This window comes from Phyllobates terribilis, unplaced genomic scaffold (genome assembly GCF_046119375.1).
Source record: "Phyllobates terribilis strain yellow unplaced genomic scaffold, ASM4611937v1 Scaffold_11__3_contigs__length_659146591, whole genome shotgun sequence".
Lineage (NCBI taxonomy): Eukaryota > Metazoa > Chordata > Amphibia > Anura > Dendrobatidae > Phyllobates > Phyllobates terribilis.
Genome location: NW_027362771.1, coordinates 307240473 through 307258292, shown reverse-complemented (window position 1 = coordinate 307258292; position 17820 = coordinate 307240473). Strand labels below are relative to the sequence as shown.

The 17820-nt window shown below is 45.8% G+C and overlaps 1 protein-coding gene across 2 annotated transcripts in view; it reads right to left on the bottom strand.

The window, feature by feature from the left end:
- Positions 1-1107: 1107 nt before the first annotated feature.
- UCN3 (urocortin 3) overlaps positions 1108-17820 on the bottom strand; it is a 32208-nt gene continuing 15495 nt past the window's right edge. For both annotated transcript variants that reach the window (XM_073650748.1, XM_073650749.1), the window contains one exon: positions 1108-2015. In XM_073650748.1, the coding sequence (XP_073506849.1) occupies positions 1536-2000 (465 nt within the window). In that variant the 5' untranslated portion in view covers positions 2001-2015 and the 3' untranslated portion in view covers positions 1108-1535. The remainder of the gene's footprint in view (positions 2016-17820) is intronic.

Below are 17820 nucleotides of genomic sequence, written 5' to 3'. Positions count from 1 at the left end.
AATTTTTCACACTGACTGACCTTCATTTCTTAAAGTAATGATGGCCATTCAGTTTTCTTTACTTAGCTGCTTTTTTCTTGCCATAATACAAATTCTAATAGTCTATTCAGTAGGACTATCAGCTGTGTATCCACCTGACTTCTGCACAACACAAATGATGGTCCCAACCCCATTTATAAGGCAAGAAATCCCACTTATTAAACCTGACATGGCACACCTGTGAAGTGAAGACCATTTCCGGTGACTACCTCTTGAAGCTCATCAAGAGAATGCCAAGAGTGTGCAAAGCAGTCATCAAAGCAAAAGGTGGCTACTTTGAAGAACCTAGAATATAAGACATATCTTCAGTTGTTTCACACTTTTTTGTTAAGTATATAATTCCACATGTGTTAATTCATAGTTTTGATGCCTTCAGTGTGAATGTACAATTTTCATAGTCATGAAAATACAGAAAAATCTTTAAATGAGAAGGTGTGTCCAAACTTTTGGTCTGTACTGTATACTATGCCAAAATAGTGTCCTTTGGACGTACATTTAACAAGTGAAAGGGATTGTCCAATAGGAAAAGTATCTATTTATTGTACAATGTATTTCAAATGTGAAATACTGAGTTAACTTATATACTTTATCAAATCTGTACACTAGTTACCATCACATAAGGAGAGGGAAGAAGTTCTGGTCACCTAGGGGAGGGGGGCAAAAGGTCCCTCTGGCCTATAAGAGATCAATACTATTAAAGACTCATGATAGTGGGGTGCCTGTTGAAAATTTTGTATTGGGCCCCACAAGCTTCAAGTTCCACCTCTGTCGGCAGTGAAGACTCCATCACAATGGCATGAAATAGGACAATCTGCACATATTAAACTCATTGGACAATCCCTTTAACAATTGGACACTGTTCCTTGATACTTTTCTTCCTAGACAGTATGAAAAGTATAGTATACTACACTGTTCAGAACAGCAAAAGTACATATGTGAAACATGTACAGCAGCAGTTTTTTCTAAATATATTTATTTTATATCAATGGCTTGAGTTGATCAGACACATAAAAAGAAAAACATAACATTTTCTGAAACTTGTTTTAATAAAAAAAAACTTCACAGTGGGAGATGCAAACATATTTTTTTTAATAATTTTCAATTTGTGCATTAAAATCTCAATGTAAAGGAACAGAAACGACAAAGTAAATAGCAAACAAAAGGAAAAAAAAAGATATAACAAAATCTATAGGACACCAATAAAGCCAAAATACAGAACTTTCAGAGAGTTGGGAAAAGATAGAGAAAATATAACAAAATAGAACAAAAGTTTTTTATTAATGAATTATAAAAGAGGGCAAGGAGGGTGACATATCACCCCTTGGGCATAGACATGTAGGAATTAAATGCAGCTTTTGAGGACTCATAATATAGCAATGTACTGTACAAAGAGAAGTTCCAAGGTTCGGCCATGTGTGGGACAGGAGATTTCATGACACAAGTTCTGTGCTAGTTTATCTACCTCCATTTGTGAGCCACGCACGGCCTAGCCATCCTTACTTTCGCCTACCAATTTGAGCCATCAGTTGGGCATTTGCTGCAGCCTTTGCCCTCATGTTTTTAGCCTTTGCAATGTCGAATAGGATGTTCATTAGATTAGTAGGTACATCCAATGAAAGAGTGAATTTGGTCCGACGGTCACTTTTTGCCTTGTTTTGATACACTTTGCCCTTCACCTGGGCCTGTGACAGATATCTATACCGTGCAGCTGGAAATGTCCTCTTTTCTTTCTCATCCTCTTCTTCCTCCTCTTCTTCCTGGGATAATAGGTTATCACTTGGTCCAAAGTCATAGCCCCTTTTGCTAAGAACTGAATTGTCTTCTAAACTTCTTCTTTTGGCCTCCTCAAGGGCTTCTTTGAGACAGCTGAAAATTGACTCTGTTTTGTAAAAGTTGTAGTGAAGACTTGACCGGGCCATGCACAGTATGAGCAGTAGCAGGAGTAGCCTTGTGTGTGGCATACTTCCACCATGCACCTAGGAAAGAAAAAACATATTTTTTATTGCATGACTCATGCAAAAGCAGAAGTATATATTTATCTCTAAATACAATATATCAGTATAACTGTATGTTACGTAGTATGCCATTCAAAAGCAAAACGAGAAACCTGCATTGAATTCTTTGATTCATGAGAAAATAAGAAAATTGGGTGCAATATTGGTTTATTGACCAATTTGAGGATACACCACACATACTTTTAAAGTGTACACATCATTACAAAGAAAATAAAACTTGTAATTCTGCCTTGTTATCAGACATAAGAATTTTTTTTTTTTTGCTATGCCTGAGGAGCAGAAAAAAGGAATTCAGTACTCTAATTAGCCACAGGTTGATGGGAATCTTATAGTCCTGCTGCGCATTGCGAATCTGTATCCGCTGTGAGAGACCGGTTACAGATCCGCATTGCACAGCGGAACAAAGATTCCTGGCATTCACATGTTCCTCTTCCAATGTGGTTAATTCTGTGCACTATATGTCCTATTTGGGGTCTCTGTGTTGGACAGGACAGAAACTGAGAGCAAGGATGAGATCTTATTGCCACATGGTTACAGACAAAAAAAAAAACCCATCAACCTTTGACTAAACATTCCTGTGGTCCAGGCACAACATAAACAATAAGAAAGTTGTTATATTAATAGGCAATTTCAAATCACAAAAACATTGAAGGGTCTGTGAACAAAAATTAATGGCAATCTTTGATACCCTCCATACAGGACTAAATCTATCACATGGATTTATGACTTACTACAAAATCTGAGAAATCTGCTCCAGAGACAGTGAGGGCATCCGGTCTGGGACAATAAAACTTTCACACCACTTATCTAAGCTAATGAAGGATTCATTCTCTGAGCTCAGTTTGTTTTTTTAAATGTCCATTTATTATATCACGTCTCTGCTCTTTTTGTGTATATATTCGTGTTTCTTCAGATACTTTTTTATACCATACCTGATGAAGAGACCTAAATAGCCTTGAAAGCTTGCTTTGGAACGTCACTTATTTTAGTTAGCCATTAAAATGTATCATAACTATAAGATTATTATTTTGATTCTCCCACTGAGAACAATCAATCTTTTTTCAACTGGCTAACCCAGTACCAAAACCATTTTTTTCTTTTAACCTTCATGTAATCCCACACACAGTGGGGTAGCTACTGGGGAAGAAAAGTTGGCAGTTGTTCCAGTTGTCGGATGGGTCCACCAGGAGAGACCACTACTCTTAATTGTATCGGAGTTAAACTCTACAGTAGTCCAAGGAACCATGGCCTTTCTTCACTACCGTTTTTTTGTTCTGTAAGCCTGTGGTCTACAGAATTGCAGGGCAATGCACTGGATGTGTCCAGGAGTGGAGCGACGTGATTACACGATTGTGCGAGAACTCTGATGTCTTCTGCATACCCCAGTATGATGATGTCACTGCGTTTGTCCATCCACATATTGCAGCTGACTTTTATTTTAATAGTACTTACAGTATAAGGGGACTGTGCTAGCTTCTTACAGTGTGAGGACTACTGGGGGACATCATACAGTGTTCAGTGGGTCTTTAGGACATTACACTGTGTATAGGGGCTTTTGGACATTATACTGTATACAGGGCAGTATTTGCGGGCATTATACTATGTATAGAGGGCTTTATACTGTATATAGGTGGGCTTTTGGGGCCATCATACAGTGTGGGGGGCATTTTACTGTTTATAGGGGATCTTTGGGTGCATTATACTGTGCATAGTGGATTTGGGAGCTATCATACTGTGTATGGGGAGCTGTAGGGACATCATACTGTGTATTGGGATTTGTGGGGATCATCATATTGTGTATAGGGTAGCTGTGGGGTTATCATACTGTGTATAGGGGAGCAATGGGATCATCATTGTATATAAGTGAGAAGTGGGTTCCATTGTAATGTATGTAGGGAGCAGTAGGGACATCATACTGTATATAGTGAGCTGTGAGTATATCATACTGTATATAGTGGAGCTGTGGGGGCCATCACACTGTGTATCGGGGAGCAGTGTGGACATAATTCTGTATATAGGGAGCTGTTAGGACATCATACTGTCATGGAGATAACGCGACATAGAGGGGATAGAAGATCGCGGTGTCTGGTTTCACAAAGTCCTGCAGATAAGGGTTGATTTAGGAGCTTAGTAAGGCACGAGGCCCCGGCGTCTCCACCTTCAGGAGTAATTTGGGGGACAGAGATAGACTAGGGCGCCCCTAGTTCTAGGGACCTGGTTAGCACTCAACACCATCGTGACACATACTGTATAAGATCTAAGACTTGCCTAGGGACAGGTGCAGAGCTCCGGCACCGGAACTGCCAGGGTCCTGCCCAGTGTTGCCAGTGGACGAGATTAAGAGTGCACGGGGGACTTCCTGGACAGTGCTGGGAGACAGAGGAGAGGGACGGAAGAGAGGAAGTCAGGTGTCTGGGCTCGCTCAAAAGTGACAGTTGGTTGTGGAGACCAGACCGACAGTTGGGGAGAAACGGTCTGTCCTGCCGACAACGAGAGAGAGATGTGCTGCCCTGTCCTCGGTGAAATACAGACGTGCTGACGGACGAACGGGTGACACAGCTTGCCGCAAAACAAGGGGCGTGCGGTCTGTATCGGGCCTACAGAAAGTGATCGTTCAGTTACCTGCATCACCACAGTTTTCCAGACATCTGACGGTGACCTACGGGTGAGGACGCACCCGGGATTAGTGATCCTAACGCAGTTTGTTGTACGCCGGAGGAGCTTGCTACGGCTCTTAAAGGAGTCGTGACCGCTGTCATGTGGTCAAAAGGACTGGGGACCCAGTGGGTGAGACCCGAGACCGCCCACTGCCGCCAGAAGCCGGACACCCTCCGGAGTGAGTGTCTGAAGACGGACGTACAGTACAGACCAAAAGTTTGGACACACCTTCTCACTTAAAGATTTTTCTGTATTTTCTTGACTATGAAAATTGTACATTCACACTTAAGGCATTAAAACTATGAATTAACACATGTGGAATTATATACTTAACAAAAAGTGTGAAACAACTGAAAATATGTCTTATATTCTAGGTTCTTCAAAGTAGCCACCTTTTGCTTTGATGACTGCTTTGCACACTCTTGGCATTCTCTTGATGAGCTTCAAGAGGTAGTCACCGGAAATGGTCTTCCAATAATCTTGAAGGAGTTCCCAGAGATGCTTAGCACTTGTTGGCCCTTTTGCCTTCACTCTGCGGTCCAGCTCACCCCAAACCATCTCAATTGGGTTCAGGTCTGGTGACTGTGGAGGCCAGGTCATTTGGGGTAGCACCCCATCACTCTCCTTCTTGGTCAAATAGCCCTTACACAGCATGGAGGTGTGCTTGGGGTCATTGTCCTGTTGAAAAATAAATGATGGTCCAACTAAACACAAACCGGATGGAATAGCATGCCGCTGCAAGATGCTGTGGTAGCCATGCTGGTTCAGTATGCCTTCAATTTTAAATAAATCCCCAACAGTGTTACCAGCAAAGCACCCCCACACCAGCACACCTCCTCCTCCATGCTTCAGGGTGGGAACCAGGCATGTAGATTCCATCCGTTCACCTTTTCTGCGTCACACAAAGACACGGTGGTTGGAACCAAAGATCTCAAATTTGGACTCATCAGACCAAAGCACAGATTTCCACTGGTCTAATGTCCATTCCTTGTGTTCTTTAGCCCAAACAAGTCTCTTCTGCTCGTTGCCTGTCCTTAGCAGTGGGTTCCTAGCAGCTATTTTACCATGAAGGCCTGCTGCACAAAGTCTCCTCTTAACAGTTGTTGAAGAGATGTGTCTGCTGCTAGAACTCTGTGTGGCATTGACCTGGTCTCTAATCTGAGCTGCTGTTAACCTGCGATTTCTGAGGCTGGTAACTCAGATAAACTTATCCTCAGAAGCAGAGGTGACTCTTGGTCTTCCTTTCCTGGGGCGGTCCTCATGTGAGCCAGTTTCTTTGAAGCACTTGATGTTTTTTACAACTGCATTTGGGGACACTTTCAAAGTTTGCCCAATTTTTCGGACTGACTGACCTTCATTTCTTAAAGTAATGATGGCCACTCGTTTTTCTTTACTTAGCTGCTTTTTTCTTGCCATAATACAAATTCTAACAGTCTATTCAGTAGGACTATCAGCTGTGTATCCACCAGACTTCTGCAAAACACAACTGATGGTCCCAACCCCATTTATAAGGCAAGAAATCCCACTTATTAAACCTGACAGGGCACACCTGTGAAGTGAAAACTATTTCCGGTGACTACCTCTTGAAGCTCATCAAGAGAATGCCAAGAGTGTGCAAAGCAGTCATCCAAGCAAAAGGTGGCTACTTTGAAGAACCTAGAGTATAAGACATATTTTCAGTTGTTTCACACTTTTTTGTTAAGTATATAATTCCACATGTGTTAATTCATAGTTTTGATGCCTTCAGTGTGAAAGTACAATTTTCATAGTCATGAAAATACAGAGAAATCTTTAAATGAGAAGGTGTGTCCAAACTTTTGGTCTGTACTGTAGTTATCGCTAAGGGACAGATAAGTGCAAGCCTTCAGTAATCTACCGTCTCTTATTCAGCCTGAACTTTTGGGACTGCGCCATATTGTTCATCCTTTCCGTGTTATACTTAAACCACAATCGTTTATTGTCTGATTTTACTGTTTTATTGTTGTGTTACTTAAATTTACACTCCCTGCGTGGAGAAACCAAATCTTGAATTAAACCTCTGCCATACTCTCTGCGTGCTGTGTGCGGCATCCTAGCCTTTTAACATTTGGCGTAGTCGTCAGGATGTCGACCCCAGACGCAGTTGCAGGCATGGCAGACCAGGCCAGCGTGAGAGCCCCTACAGCTGGCCTACCCCTGGGCGCCATGTTGAATAATCTCCCAAAGTTTACCGGAGACAACATGATGCTCTGGGATTGGGTAGAATGAGTTAAGAGCATGTTACGGATGTACCCAATGACCCCAGATATGCCAGCAGAGATAGTTTTGCTGGCTTTAGAAGGAGAAGCTTGACAGTCAGTAATGTTTCATTCCCCCACTGACCGAAATACGGTGGAAAAGGTGGTACGGATCCTAGAAGAAATGCATGGGGACCCTACTAATGTGGCAGAGTTAAGGATGCGACTGTTCCAACAGGTACAGAGGGAGGGAGAGACTGTGACCCAATATGTCAACGCCCTACAGAGTGTGTACACTTACATTACTAGGAAAATGAACCTAGAAGACGTGGGAGTGGGGCCCCTGGACCTAGTACTTAGGGACCAGTTCGTAGCCAGCCTCTGAGATGCGCAGCTGAGACAGGCCTTGCGAGAGCGCTTGCGCACTAACCCGCGTATGACATTTCTGGAGGCAGGGGCAGAGGCCCGCGTGAGGGAACAGGAGATGGGGGTAGTGACCCTGGCAGGGATGGTCCGGGGCAATGCAGTGCCCCCGTCGCCCACGGCCGAACCAGAATGGGCCCGAGAGATGCGGCGGGAGATCCAAGAAATGCGATAAGAGTGGTACAATATTTGAGTGGCTCAATCAGTGAGAGCCGGAACAGTTGACCCGAGACCCCCGGGCGAAGTAAAGGACGAGCCCAGACCCCGGGTTGGAACAGAGCCCAATCGGGTGGCCCGATGACCCCCTGCAGACAGGGGACCAACGTGTTGGAATTGTGGGGGCATGGGGCATTATGCCAGGAGTAGTGCCAGTCGAGGAAGGCCTCTGTCCCGACAGCCGTTAAACTGACAGGCTCCGGGTGTGAGGGACGAAACCCGGAGCGGAAGAAGTCAGTGAGTCCCAAAGACTTAATATCCATGAGCCCGACAGTGTGGGCCGAGCTTGGCGGACAGGCGGTTCACTGCTTGATCGACACGGGATCTCAAGTGACCAACACCATGGGAGAAACTTATTTCCGTCAGCGGTACCCAGAGATGGCACGAAATGAAGGGGGTCACTTGATAAAGCTGACAGCCACTAACCAACTGCCCATTCCGGTCACAGGAGTAGTGTGGTTACGCATCCGGGTGTGCGGACAAGATGTGGGAAGAAAAGGAGTCGTCCTGACAGGCGGAGATGCCGGCCCAGGACCACCAGTGACCCTCGGTATGAACGTGCTGAAGGAAATCGGGCAGATCCTGATTAGGGAACCACGAGAGCTCACGCTAGGGCGCTGGAACTCTAGAGCCCCTCAAAGGAAGGCCCTCCAGCAGCTGATCAGGGTTGCCCAGGCGCAAGAGACCTCGAGTGGGGAAAAAGTTCTGGGAAAGGTGATAATACCCGCCTCCAACACCCTCATCTTACCACCAGGACAGACAGTCCTCACTTTGCCTGTCCGAGCCTGCTCCCCACTAGAAGGGGTAGAGATTCAGATTGAGTCAACCACCGTGGACAAGGTGCCTCCGGGTCTATTGGTAGCGCGGACCTTGGCTACCATCCATAAGGGAAACGTGGTGGTACGATACGCGAACCTGAATCCGAGTGAGCTCATTCTTCCCGCCAGGACTGAAATGGCCCAGATCCTGGGGATGCCAGAACAGCTGGAACCGCCAGATGCGATACAATTGGCAGCTGTAAAGGGGGATCCCTGGACCCTGGCGATCACCGTATGATCGGGGTCTCCTCGACCTCAGACTAAGGACGGTCGAAGGATCCTAGAACAGAAGCATGCTGATTTGACAAGGCTCACGACGGAACAGGTGTACAAGGTAGAAGAGATGCTGGGACGGTACCAGCACGTCTTTGCCCGACATGAGGACGACTTTGGATGTACTGATGCCTTCACCCATGAGATCCCTACGGGAAATGCTGCTCCGGTACGGGAACGGTATATACAGATACCCCCGCAAATGTACCAGGAGGTAAAGGAAATGCTGGCCCATATGATACAGAACGGGGTGATTCGGGAAAGCCAGATCCCGTGGGCGGCTCCAATCGTCCTGGTCAGGAAGAAGGATGGAGCCCTACGATTCTGTGTGGACTACAGGCGGCTAAATGCTTGCACCGTAAGAGACTCGTACCCTTTACCCAGGATCGAGGAGTCTCTATCTGCCCTAGGCAAGGCAAAATACTTCTCCTCCCTGGATCTGGCCAGCGGATACTGGCAAGTGCCAGTGGCTGAACACGACCACGCCAAGACAGCATTCGTGCTGCCCATGGGACTCTTCGAGTTTAATCGGATGCCTTTTGGCCTAACCAACGCTCCCGGGACCTTTCAACGCTTGATGGAGAGATGTTTAGGCGATCTGAACTTTGAGGCCACACTGATCTAACTCGATGACATCATCGTCTATGCGTCTACCTTCCAGGAACATCTACGACGACTGAAGCAAGTCTTGAGTCGCCTTCAAAATCACGGCCTGAAGGTGAAGCCACAGAAATGTCATATATTCCGCGAGCAGGTTGAGTACCTCGGGCACACGGTGTCCGGTGAACGAGTCAGGCCCACTCGGGAGAAAGTGGCCGCCGTGCAAGAGTGGCCCACCCTGAAGACTGTAAAGGATGTGCGGGCCTTCCTAGGACTCGCAGGGTATTACCGCAGATTCGTGAAAAATTTCACACGCATCACTAATCCGCTACTGGAGCTCCTTCAAGGGATACCTGCGGGCTCGAAAAATCGAACAGTGAAATGGGGAAGAGAACAGGAGGAGGCCTTCAGGGCCTTGAAGATGGCCCTGACGGAAGCTCCCATACTGGCCTACGCGAACTTTTCTCAGCCCTTCGTTCTTCACACCGATGGAAGTCTCCTTGGTCTAGGGGCCGTGCTGTCGCAGGAGCAGGAGGGGAGAGCGCGAGTGATAGCATATGCGAGTCGCTCCCTCCGAGACTCGGAGAAGAACCCAGACAATTACAGCTCCTTTAAACTGGAATTGTTGGCCCTAGTGTGGGCAATGACAGAAAAGTTCATGGAGTACTTGTCGGGGTCTGAAATGTTGGTGAAGACAGACAACAACCCGTTCGCTCATCTGGAGAACGCGAAGTTGGGAGCCCTGGAACAACGATTGGTGGCTCGCATGACTCGGTACCGGTATAAGATCACCTACCAGCCTAGGGCTGAAAACACGCATGCTGATGCCCTCTCCAGGGTGACCCATGAGCACCCCGACCATGACCAAGACGAAGAACTGGAGGCCGAAGAGGCACCCAGCTTCCGGAGGGTTGGCAGCCCGTTGTCCGCTACGCAGAAACAGATCGGGGAAGTGAAAGAAGGACACGTGTTGGGGCGGCCCAGGGACGAGTGGGTACGGATAATGCAAATGGATGGAGAGATTGCGTGGTTGCGACAATGGGTGGTTTTGAAATAAGTCCCTAACCACGAAGAAAGGGGGACCTTGATGCCAGAGGGGCTGAAGATGCTGCTGCAGTGGGAGAGACTGAGCCTGCAGGACAGCATGTTGTACAGACGGGTCCAGTTGGTACGGGAGTTCGGCCTCACTTGGCCAGTAGTGGTTCCAGAGAGTGTGATCGGGACACTGGCCAAGGAAGCACACGAGCGGGGCACACACTTTGGACCCGAAAAGACCTTCCAGTGGCTGCAGAGACTGGTGTACCAATCCCAGCTAAGAGTTGCAGTGGAGAACGTCTGCCAGAAGTGCTGGAGTTGTGAGTTGGTGAAAACACCAGAGCAGCGGGGCCCCGTCCAGACCATTGTGACGGCTGCGCCCTTAGAGGTGTTGATGAGCACCATCGGGCCGGCGCATCTCGGGTATGGACATTGCCTGACCAACGGGCCGGCGCATCTCGGGTATGGACATTGCCTGGTCATGACCGACCACTTCACGAAATTCGTGGTGGTAACTCCGACCAGGGATCAGACAGCTGAATCTGCTGCCCAGGCTTTCTGTCGGGACTTCATCAGGGTCTATGGCTGTCCGAAGAGAATTCACTCCGATCAAGGAGCTTGTTTCCAAGGATGGGTGATGGAGGAGCTGCACCGGCTATACAAGATTGAGAAGTCTAGGACCACCCTTTACCATCCGCAAGGGAATGGGTCCTGTGAACGCTTCAACAGAACTTTGATCCAGATGCTTCGAACCTTGGAAGAAGATCGGAAGGTACACTGGCCAGAGTTTTTTGTGGCCGAGCTGGTGTGGGTCTATAATAACCGGGTACATAGTGCCACAGGGTTCACCCCCTACACCCTACTGTTCGGACAAAAGGGTAGGGAGATCACCAAGCTCGAACTAGATCCCGTGGAGGACTGGCCCCGGACGGGCCCATCTATCTAGGTCCGGGAGCATCGGCACCGGTTGCAGACTCTTCGGAGGTTGGTGCAGCAGAAGTTTAAGGAACATAGGCACCATGAAACGCCACCTCTTCGGGGGACAGCCCTTAAGTCGGGAGAATGGGTGTTGGTTCGGGACAAGAGACCCCGAGGCAAGCTGAGTAGACGGTGGGAGTTGACCCCATATCAAGTGAAACGGAGAGTTAGTCCTGAGGTGTATGAGGTTCAGCCTGAGGGGGAAGAAGCGGCTCCAACTAGAATCGTTCATCGAAGCATGTTACGGCGCTGTTTGTCTAGCGATGAGGAAAAGAAGGAGGAACTCAGCACAAGGACGAGAGATCCCACATCCAGTGCGCCCATCTACGATGATGAGGGGGAAGGGACGATAGTGGCTGTGATCCCCAGTCTTACATCGCCCACAGATTCCCACATGAGAGAGGAGGGCCCACCGCTCCGTCAGGCTGGGCCGGGAGAAGTTGGGAACCCCAGCGACTCTCAAGTACCCTGCGCTCTAAAAAAACAATCTCAGAATCACCGAGATCTGTAAAAACATCCGAACGATCCACGGCTGGTGTGCCGCCTATTTGCTACAATCAGGATCAGTTCATCTGGCAACGTATCATCCAAGAGGTCAGAGAGTGTGAGCGCCTGGTGAAAAAACTGTCGCCCGTGGAATGGCGAGCTCAAAGGGAGCAGGAGTGTAAGAAGGAAGACTTGCCTAGGGACAGGTGCGGAGCTCCAGCGCCGGAACTGCCAGGGACATGATTAAGAGTGCACGGGGGACTTCCTGGACAGTGCTGGGGGACAGAGGAGAGGGACGGAAGAGAGGAAGTCAGGTGTCTGGGCTCGCACGAAAGTGACAGTTGGTTGTGGAGAGCAGACCGGCAGTTGGGGAGAAACGGTCTGTCCTGCCGACAATGAGAGAGAGACGTGCTGCCCTGTCCTCGGTGAAATAGAGACGTGCTGACCTGTCTGCGGTGACGGACGAACGGGTGATACAGCTTGCTGCAAAACAAGGGGCGTGCAGTCTGTACCGGGCCTACAGAAAGTGATCATTCAGTTACCTGCATCAGAAGTTTTCCAGACATCTGACGGTAACCTACACGTGAGGACGCACCCGGGATTAGTGATCCTAACGCAGTTTGCTGTATGCCGGAATAGCTTGCTACGGCTCTTAAAGGAGTCGTGACCGCTGTCATGTGGTCAAAAGGACTGGGGCCCAGTGGGTGAGACCCAAGACGGCCCACTGCCGCCAGAAGATGGACACCCTCCGGAGTGAGTGTCTGAAGATGGACGTAGTTATCGCTAAAGGACTGATAAGTGCAAGCCTTCAGTAATCTACCTTCTCTTATTCAGTCTGAACTTTTGGGACTGTTCCGTATTGTTCATCCTTTCCGTGTTATAGTTAAATCACAATCGTTTATTGTCCGATTTTACTGTTTTATTGTTGTGTTACTTAAATTTACACTCCCTGCGTGGAGAAACCAAATCTGGAATTAAACCTCTGCCATACTCTCTGCGTGCTGTGTGCGACATCCGAGCCTTTTAATATCCCCACTGCGCACATTAATCTCCCAGCAGTGGGGTTCAGGAAAATGGCCACCGATGTTGGTGCTTGAACAGATTTAGACCTTGGCTCAATGACAAGCCGAGATCTCAATCTTCGCATGCGCTGCCTCCAGCAGCCATTTTCCTGAAGCCCACTGCCGGGAGGTAAATGTGCAGAGCGGGGACTTTGCTTTTGCCTCTCACAGCCGACATTTTCCTTAAGCCCACCGCCGGGAGATCAATGGCTCCTGCCTTGCACCACCTGGACACTCCCTCCTCCCAGCCCAGGACCCGCAGCATTGCCCCACTCCTGCCGCTGCCAGCTTCCTGCAGCGGTGATCCTGACTCCTGTGACCCCGCTCCACCGCCGCCGCAGCCCCTTCCCGGTAAGCTAAATACAGACTATAAGAAGAACCCCCATTTTCTCATTAAATTTTTTTCCCTATTTTCCTCCTCTAAATTTGGGGTGCGTCTTATGGCCCGCTGCATCCTATAGTCTGAAAAATACGGTAATATAAAGCATGCTTATTTGGTTTTATTGAATCATATAATACTGGGGAAGGCAAATTTGCCAGTCTTTTATTATCACAACTATTATTACAACATTTAAACCATTTTATATTTAGCCATTTCTAATTAGCAAAGTTACCCAGCAGTCCTCTAACAAGAGTTTAGACAGTCAAACCTTTAACAGATGTCGGTGTCTGGTAATGAACAAGTATTCAATCGTAATATTTAATCTTCACTCGTAAAAGGGAATCTAAATTACCATTCATGCAATAAATAAATGTTACAGATTTAGAATAATTACAGTTATGTAACAGCTTACATTTTTGGAATTCATTGTTTTTCTATAACAATAAGGATCTTAATAAAGCAGGATTCTTCTATGTAATGATAATACAGGGTGGGTCATGAAACAATGGACCCATTTCTCTTGTGTGGTTTGGTCAGAATGAAGCTTTCCAGGCTTCATATATAGGAGCCATATTACAGTAAAACTGTCTTTGTTGCCTATAGAAACTAATTAGAGCTCAACTTTAATTTAACCAAAGCAGTATAAGACATGAATGAGGCACATTGCATCCTTCTATGCAAGTCAAGTGTTATCTTTGTGGAGGGCAGTAGTGGGAGTGGGAGCCAAAACCAGATGAGGAACAATCAGAGAAAAGGTATAATAGAAACAAGTCACCAATTCTGCATTTATCACCCACTCTTGGTTTTGGCTCCCACTCCTGAGAAAAAATACTGACCGAATACTGATAGTGGGGCTGTGGCCTTAGATTCAATAAGGAGTTGCAATAATGAAGCACTATATACCACATTCATAGAAACACAGGACTGTTTTGATGGTCAATTTCCAGACTTTCCTATTCCAGCAAGCAGCAATATACATACAGTAGTTTGGTGTGGAAATACTGTAAAACAGGATCCACAGGCAATGTAAAAATACAGTAAAAAATAAAAATACATCTATGTGTTACAACATCCACCTTTGTTACATACATTTGGGAAAATAAATATTTGATACACTGCCGATTTTGCAAGTTTTCCCACTTACAAGGTCTGTAATTTTTATCGTAGGTATACTTCAACTGTGAGAGACATAATCTAAAAATAAAAATCAGAATATCACATTGTATGATTTTTACATAATTCATTTGCATTTTTTTGCATGAAATAAGTATTTGATTCAATAGTAAGACAGAACTTAATATTTGGTACAGAAACCTTTGTTTGCAGTTACAGAGGTCAGACGTTTCATGTAGTTCTTGACCAAGTTTGCACACACAGGGATTTTGGTCCACTTCTCCATACAGATCTTCTCCAGATCTTTCAGGTTTCAGGGCTGTTGCTGGACAGCATTGAGTTTCAGCTCCTTCCAAATATTTTCTATTGGGTTCAGGTCTGGAGACTGGCTAGGCCACTCCAGGACCTTGAAATGCTTCTTACTGAGCCACTCCTTAGTTGCCCTGGCTGCATGTTTCGGGTCCTTGTCATGCTGGAAGACCCAGCCACGGCCCATCTTCAATGCTCTTACTGAGGGAAGGAGATTGTTGGCCAAAATCTTGAGATACATGACCCCATCCATCTACCCTTTAATACGGTGCAGTCGTTCTGTCCCCTTTGCAGAAAAGCACCCCCAAAGTATGATGTTTCCCCCATCATGCTTCACAGTTGGGACAATGTTCTTGGGGTTGTACTCATCCTTCTTCCTACAAACATGGCAAGTGGAGTTGATACCAACTATCTAATCTGACCACATGACCTTTTCCAAAGCCTCCTCTGGATCATTCAGATGGTCAATGGTGAACTTCAAACGGGCCTTGACATGTGCTGGGGTGAACAGGGGGACCTTGCATGCCCTGCAGGATTTTAATCCATGACGGTGTAGTGTGTTACTAATAGTAATGTTTGAGACTGTAGTCCCAGCTCTTTTCAGGTCATTGACCAGGTCCTCCCATGTAGTTCTGGGCTGATTCCTGACCTTTCTCAGAATCATGCTTACCCCACGAGGCGAGATCTCGCATGGAGTCCCAGACCGAGGAAGATTGACAGTCATCTTGTGTTTCTTACATTTTCTAATAATTGTGCCAACAGTTTTTGCCAAGCTGCTTGTCTATTGTCCTGTAGCCCATCCCAGCTTTGTGCAGATCTACAATTTTGTCCCTGGTGTCCTTAGACAGCTCTTTGGTATTGGCCATGGTGGAGAGGTTGGAGTGTGCTTGAGTGTGTGGATAGGTGTCTTTTATACAGGTAACGAGTTCAAACAAGTGCAGGGCAGGAGGGCTTCTTAAAGAAAAACTAACAGGTCTGTGAGAGCCAGAATTTTTGCTGGTTGGTAGGTGATCAAATATTTATTTTATGCAATAAAATGCAATTGAATTATTTAAAAATTATAAAATGTGACTTTCTGGATCGTTTTTAAGATTCTGTCTCACAGTTGAAGTGTACCTACGATAAAAATTACAGACCTCTCCATTTTATGTAGGTGGGGAAACTTGCAAAATCAGCAGTGTATCAAATACTTATTTTCCCCATTGCACATCCAGAAGAGGATTAGGAGAGGCCCCGATGATATCTAAATGAAAATTGCCTCAGCAGGAAAAGTTAGTAGAACAGAATGTTAACATATACTGAAATCACTTCACCTGGCCTAATACTGAATGGATGTTGTGTAAAGTTAAAGGAGTGGGATAAACAGAAGTGTGTGGGATAATGAAACTAGCTACTAGATAAGAATGTAGACCACCATTTGGACCTGTTGCAAACCATCCATCATGTATGATGAAGAATGGTTCCCTATTAACCGTGTGTGGTAATTCATAAAATAATTGTTACTGAAGCACAGAATATTTTCACGAGCTGCACCAGCAGCCACTGCATGGTCCAAAAAGTGTCGGCACCAAACTCTGCACTAAAAATCTTCACTGGTTATTGCATCTCTGCTGCATTTTTTCAGGCCTTTTCCCCCTTATTTGATACATTTTTGGTGCAGATGCGAAGCCGAGTTTTTAATGTGTTGTGTTCTAGTACAGAAAAGCTTTGATTCTTCACTTTGTTAAGCAACTGCAGTTTTTTACATACCTTTTTTTAGGCTCCACATAAAATCCTCCAGAGAAAAAAGCACCAAAACAAAAACTTCTTTAGATGTACAGATGCATAGTTTTCATGACATCACATCCACTTTGCTTGGAAGGGTAAATAATCCAAGAATCCAAGGCACCGGGTAGTATCCTTCAAAAAAGTTTAACTGGCACTAGTATACACAGAAAAAAGGGCCATGCAACTTTCGGCCACACAGGGGCTTTTTCAAACCAAAAACAAGGAGTACATGTGCTTGGAAGGGTAAACACAGCGGAATTTCTGTGCAAAAAAAGCAGCAGAAAATATGCAGCATTTATACTACATGTGAACACGGTCTACGTTTTCCAAGCAAAGTGGATGTGATTTTATGATGTCTCCGCATTTAAAGTCGCTGCTGAACTGTGCGGTTTTGGTGCTGTTTTTCTCTATAGGCTTCTATGTGGAGCTTGAAAACAACGCAAGGAAGAAAAACACTTGCATTTTTAAGCGCAGAATCAAAGCTTTTCTGTATTATTAAAAAAAAGCTTTAACAACGTGGCTTCACATCTTCACCAAAAAATGCATCAAATAAGGGGGAAAACGCATAATAGATTTGCAGAAAACATGCAATAATCAGAGAAGATTGTTATTGCGTCTGGTGGTGAAGACACCAGCAGAAAACGTGCAGAAAAAAAAGCAGTAGAAAAAACACAGCATTTACGCTTAGTGTGAACATTGCCTCAGCGTTACATTTTTATTGCATTTTTATGGGTTTAATAGAGAAAAAAATATCTATTTTTTTATGCCATTTACCGATCACCGTAAATAATCTGATTGCTGTGTTGTGCAGGGCATTACGATTACAGGGACACCAAACATGTCCATGTTAATTGCTGATTTGTGATGTTTACTATTTTTTTTTAAAGTGCATTAAAAATTACATTATTGTAATTGACGCGCCCCCTGGGCCGTGGCGTACTCGGTGCTGGGCCGGTCGGTGCAGGGGATGTCACAGTGGCAGTGACCCGGTTCGTGACCCAGGGCGGTCAATAAAAAGGGGAATTCTAGTTTTTATAGTTTAATGTTCGTGACGCCACCTGTGGTATGCGGCTAGATGGAGCCGCCGCTGCGGTGCAGATCCTCTGGAGCTGATGGTGATGCAGCAGAGTTGGTTCAGCTCTCCACAGGTAGACAAACCTATGAGTATGACACATAGTCCAATATACATATCAAATATTTATTTTATTAAAATAGAAATACATCACAATACAATATCAAATAGAGGAAAAAAATGCCCAGATATAATGGACATCCGGGGGTGGGCAGGCAAAATTACAGAGGACACTAGTAACAAGTGGACAACCACAGAATCCACCAGTCATACATATTCAAATTAAAGTGCATGCAATAAAGTGCATAGTGCGATAAATATGAACCCAAGTGGGTGTAAATATGCACTATGCACTTTAT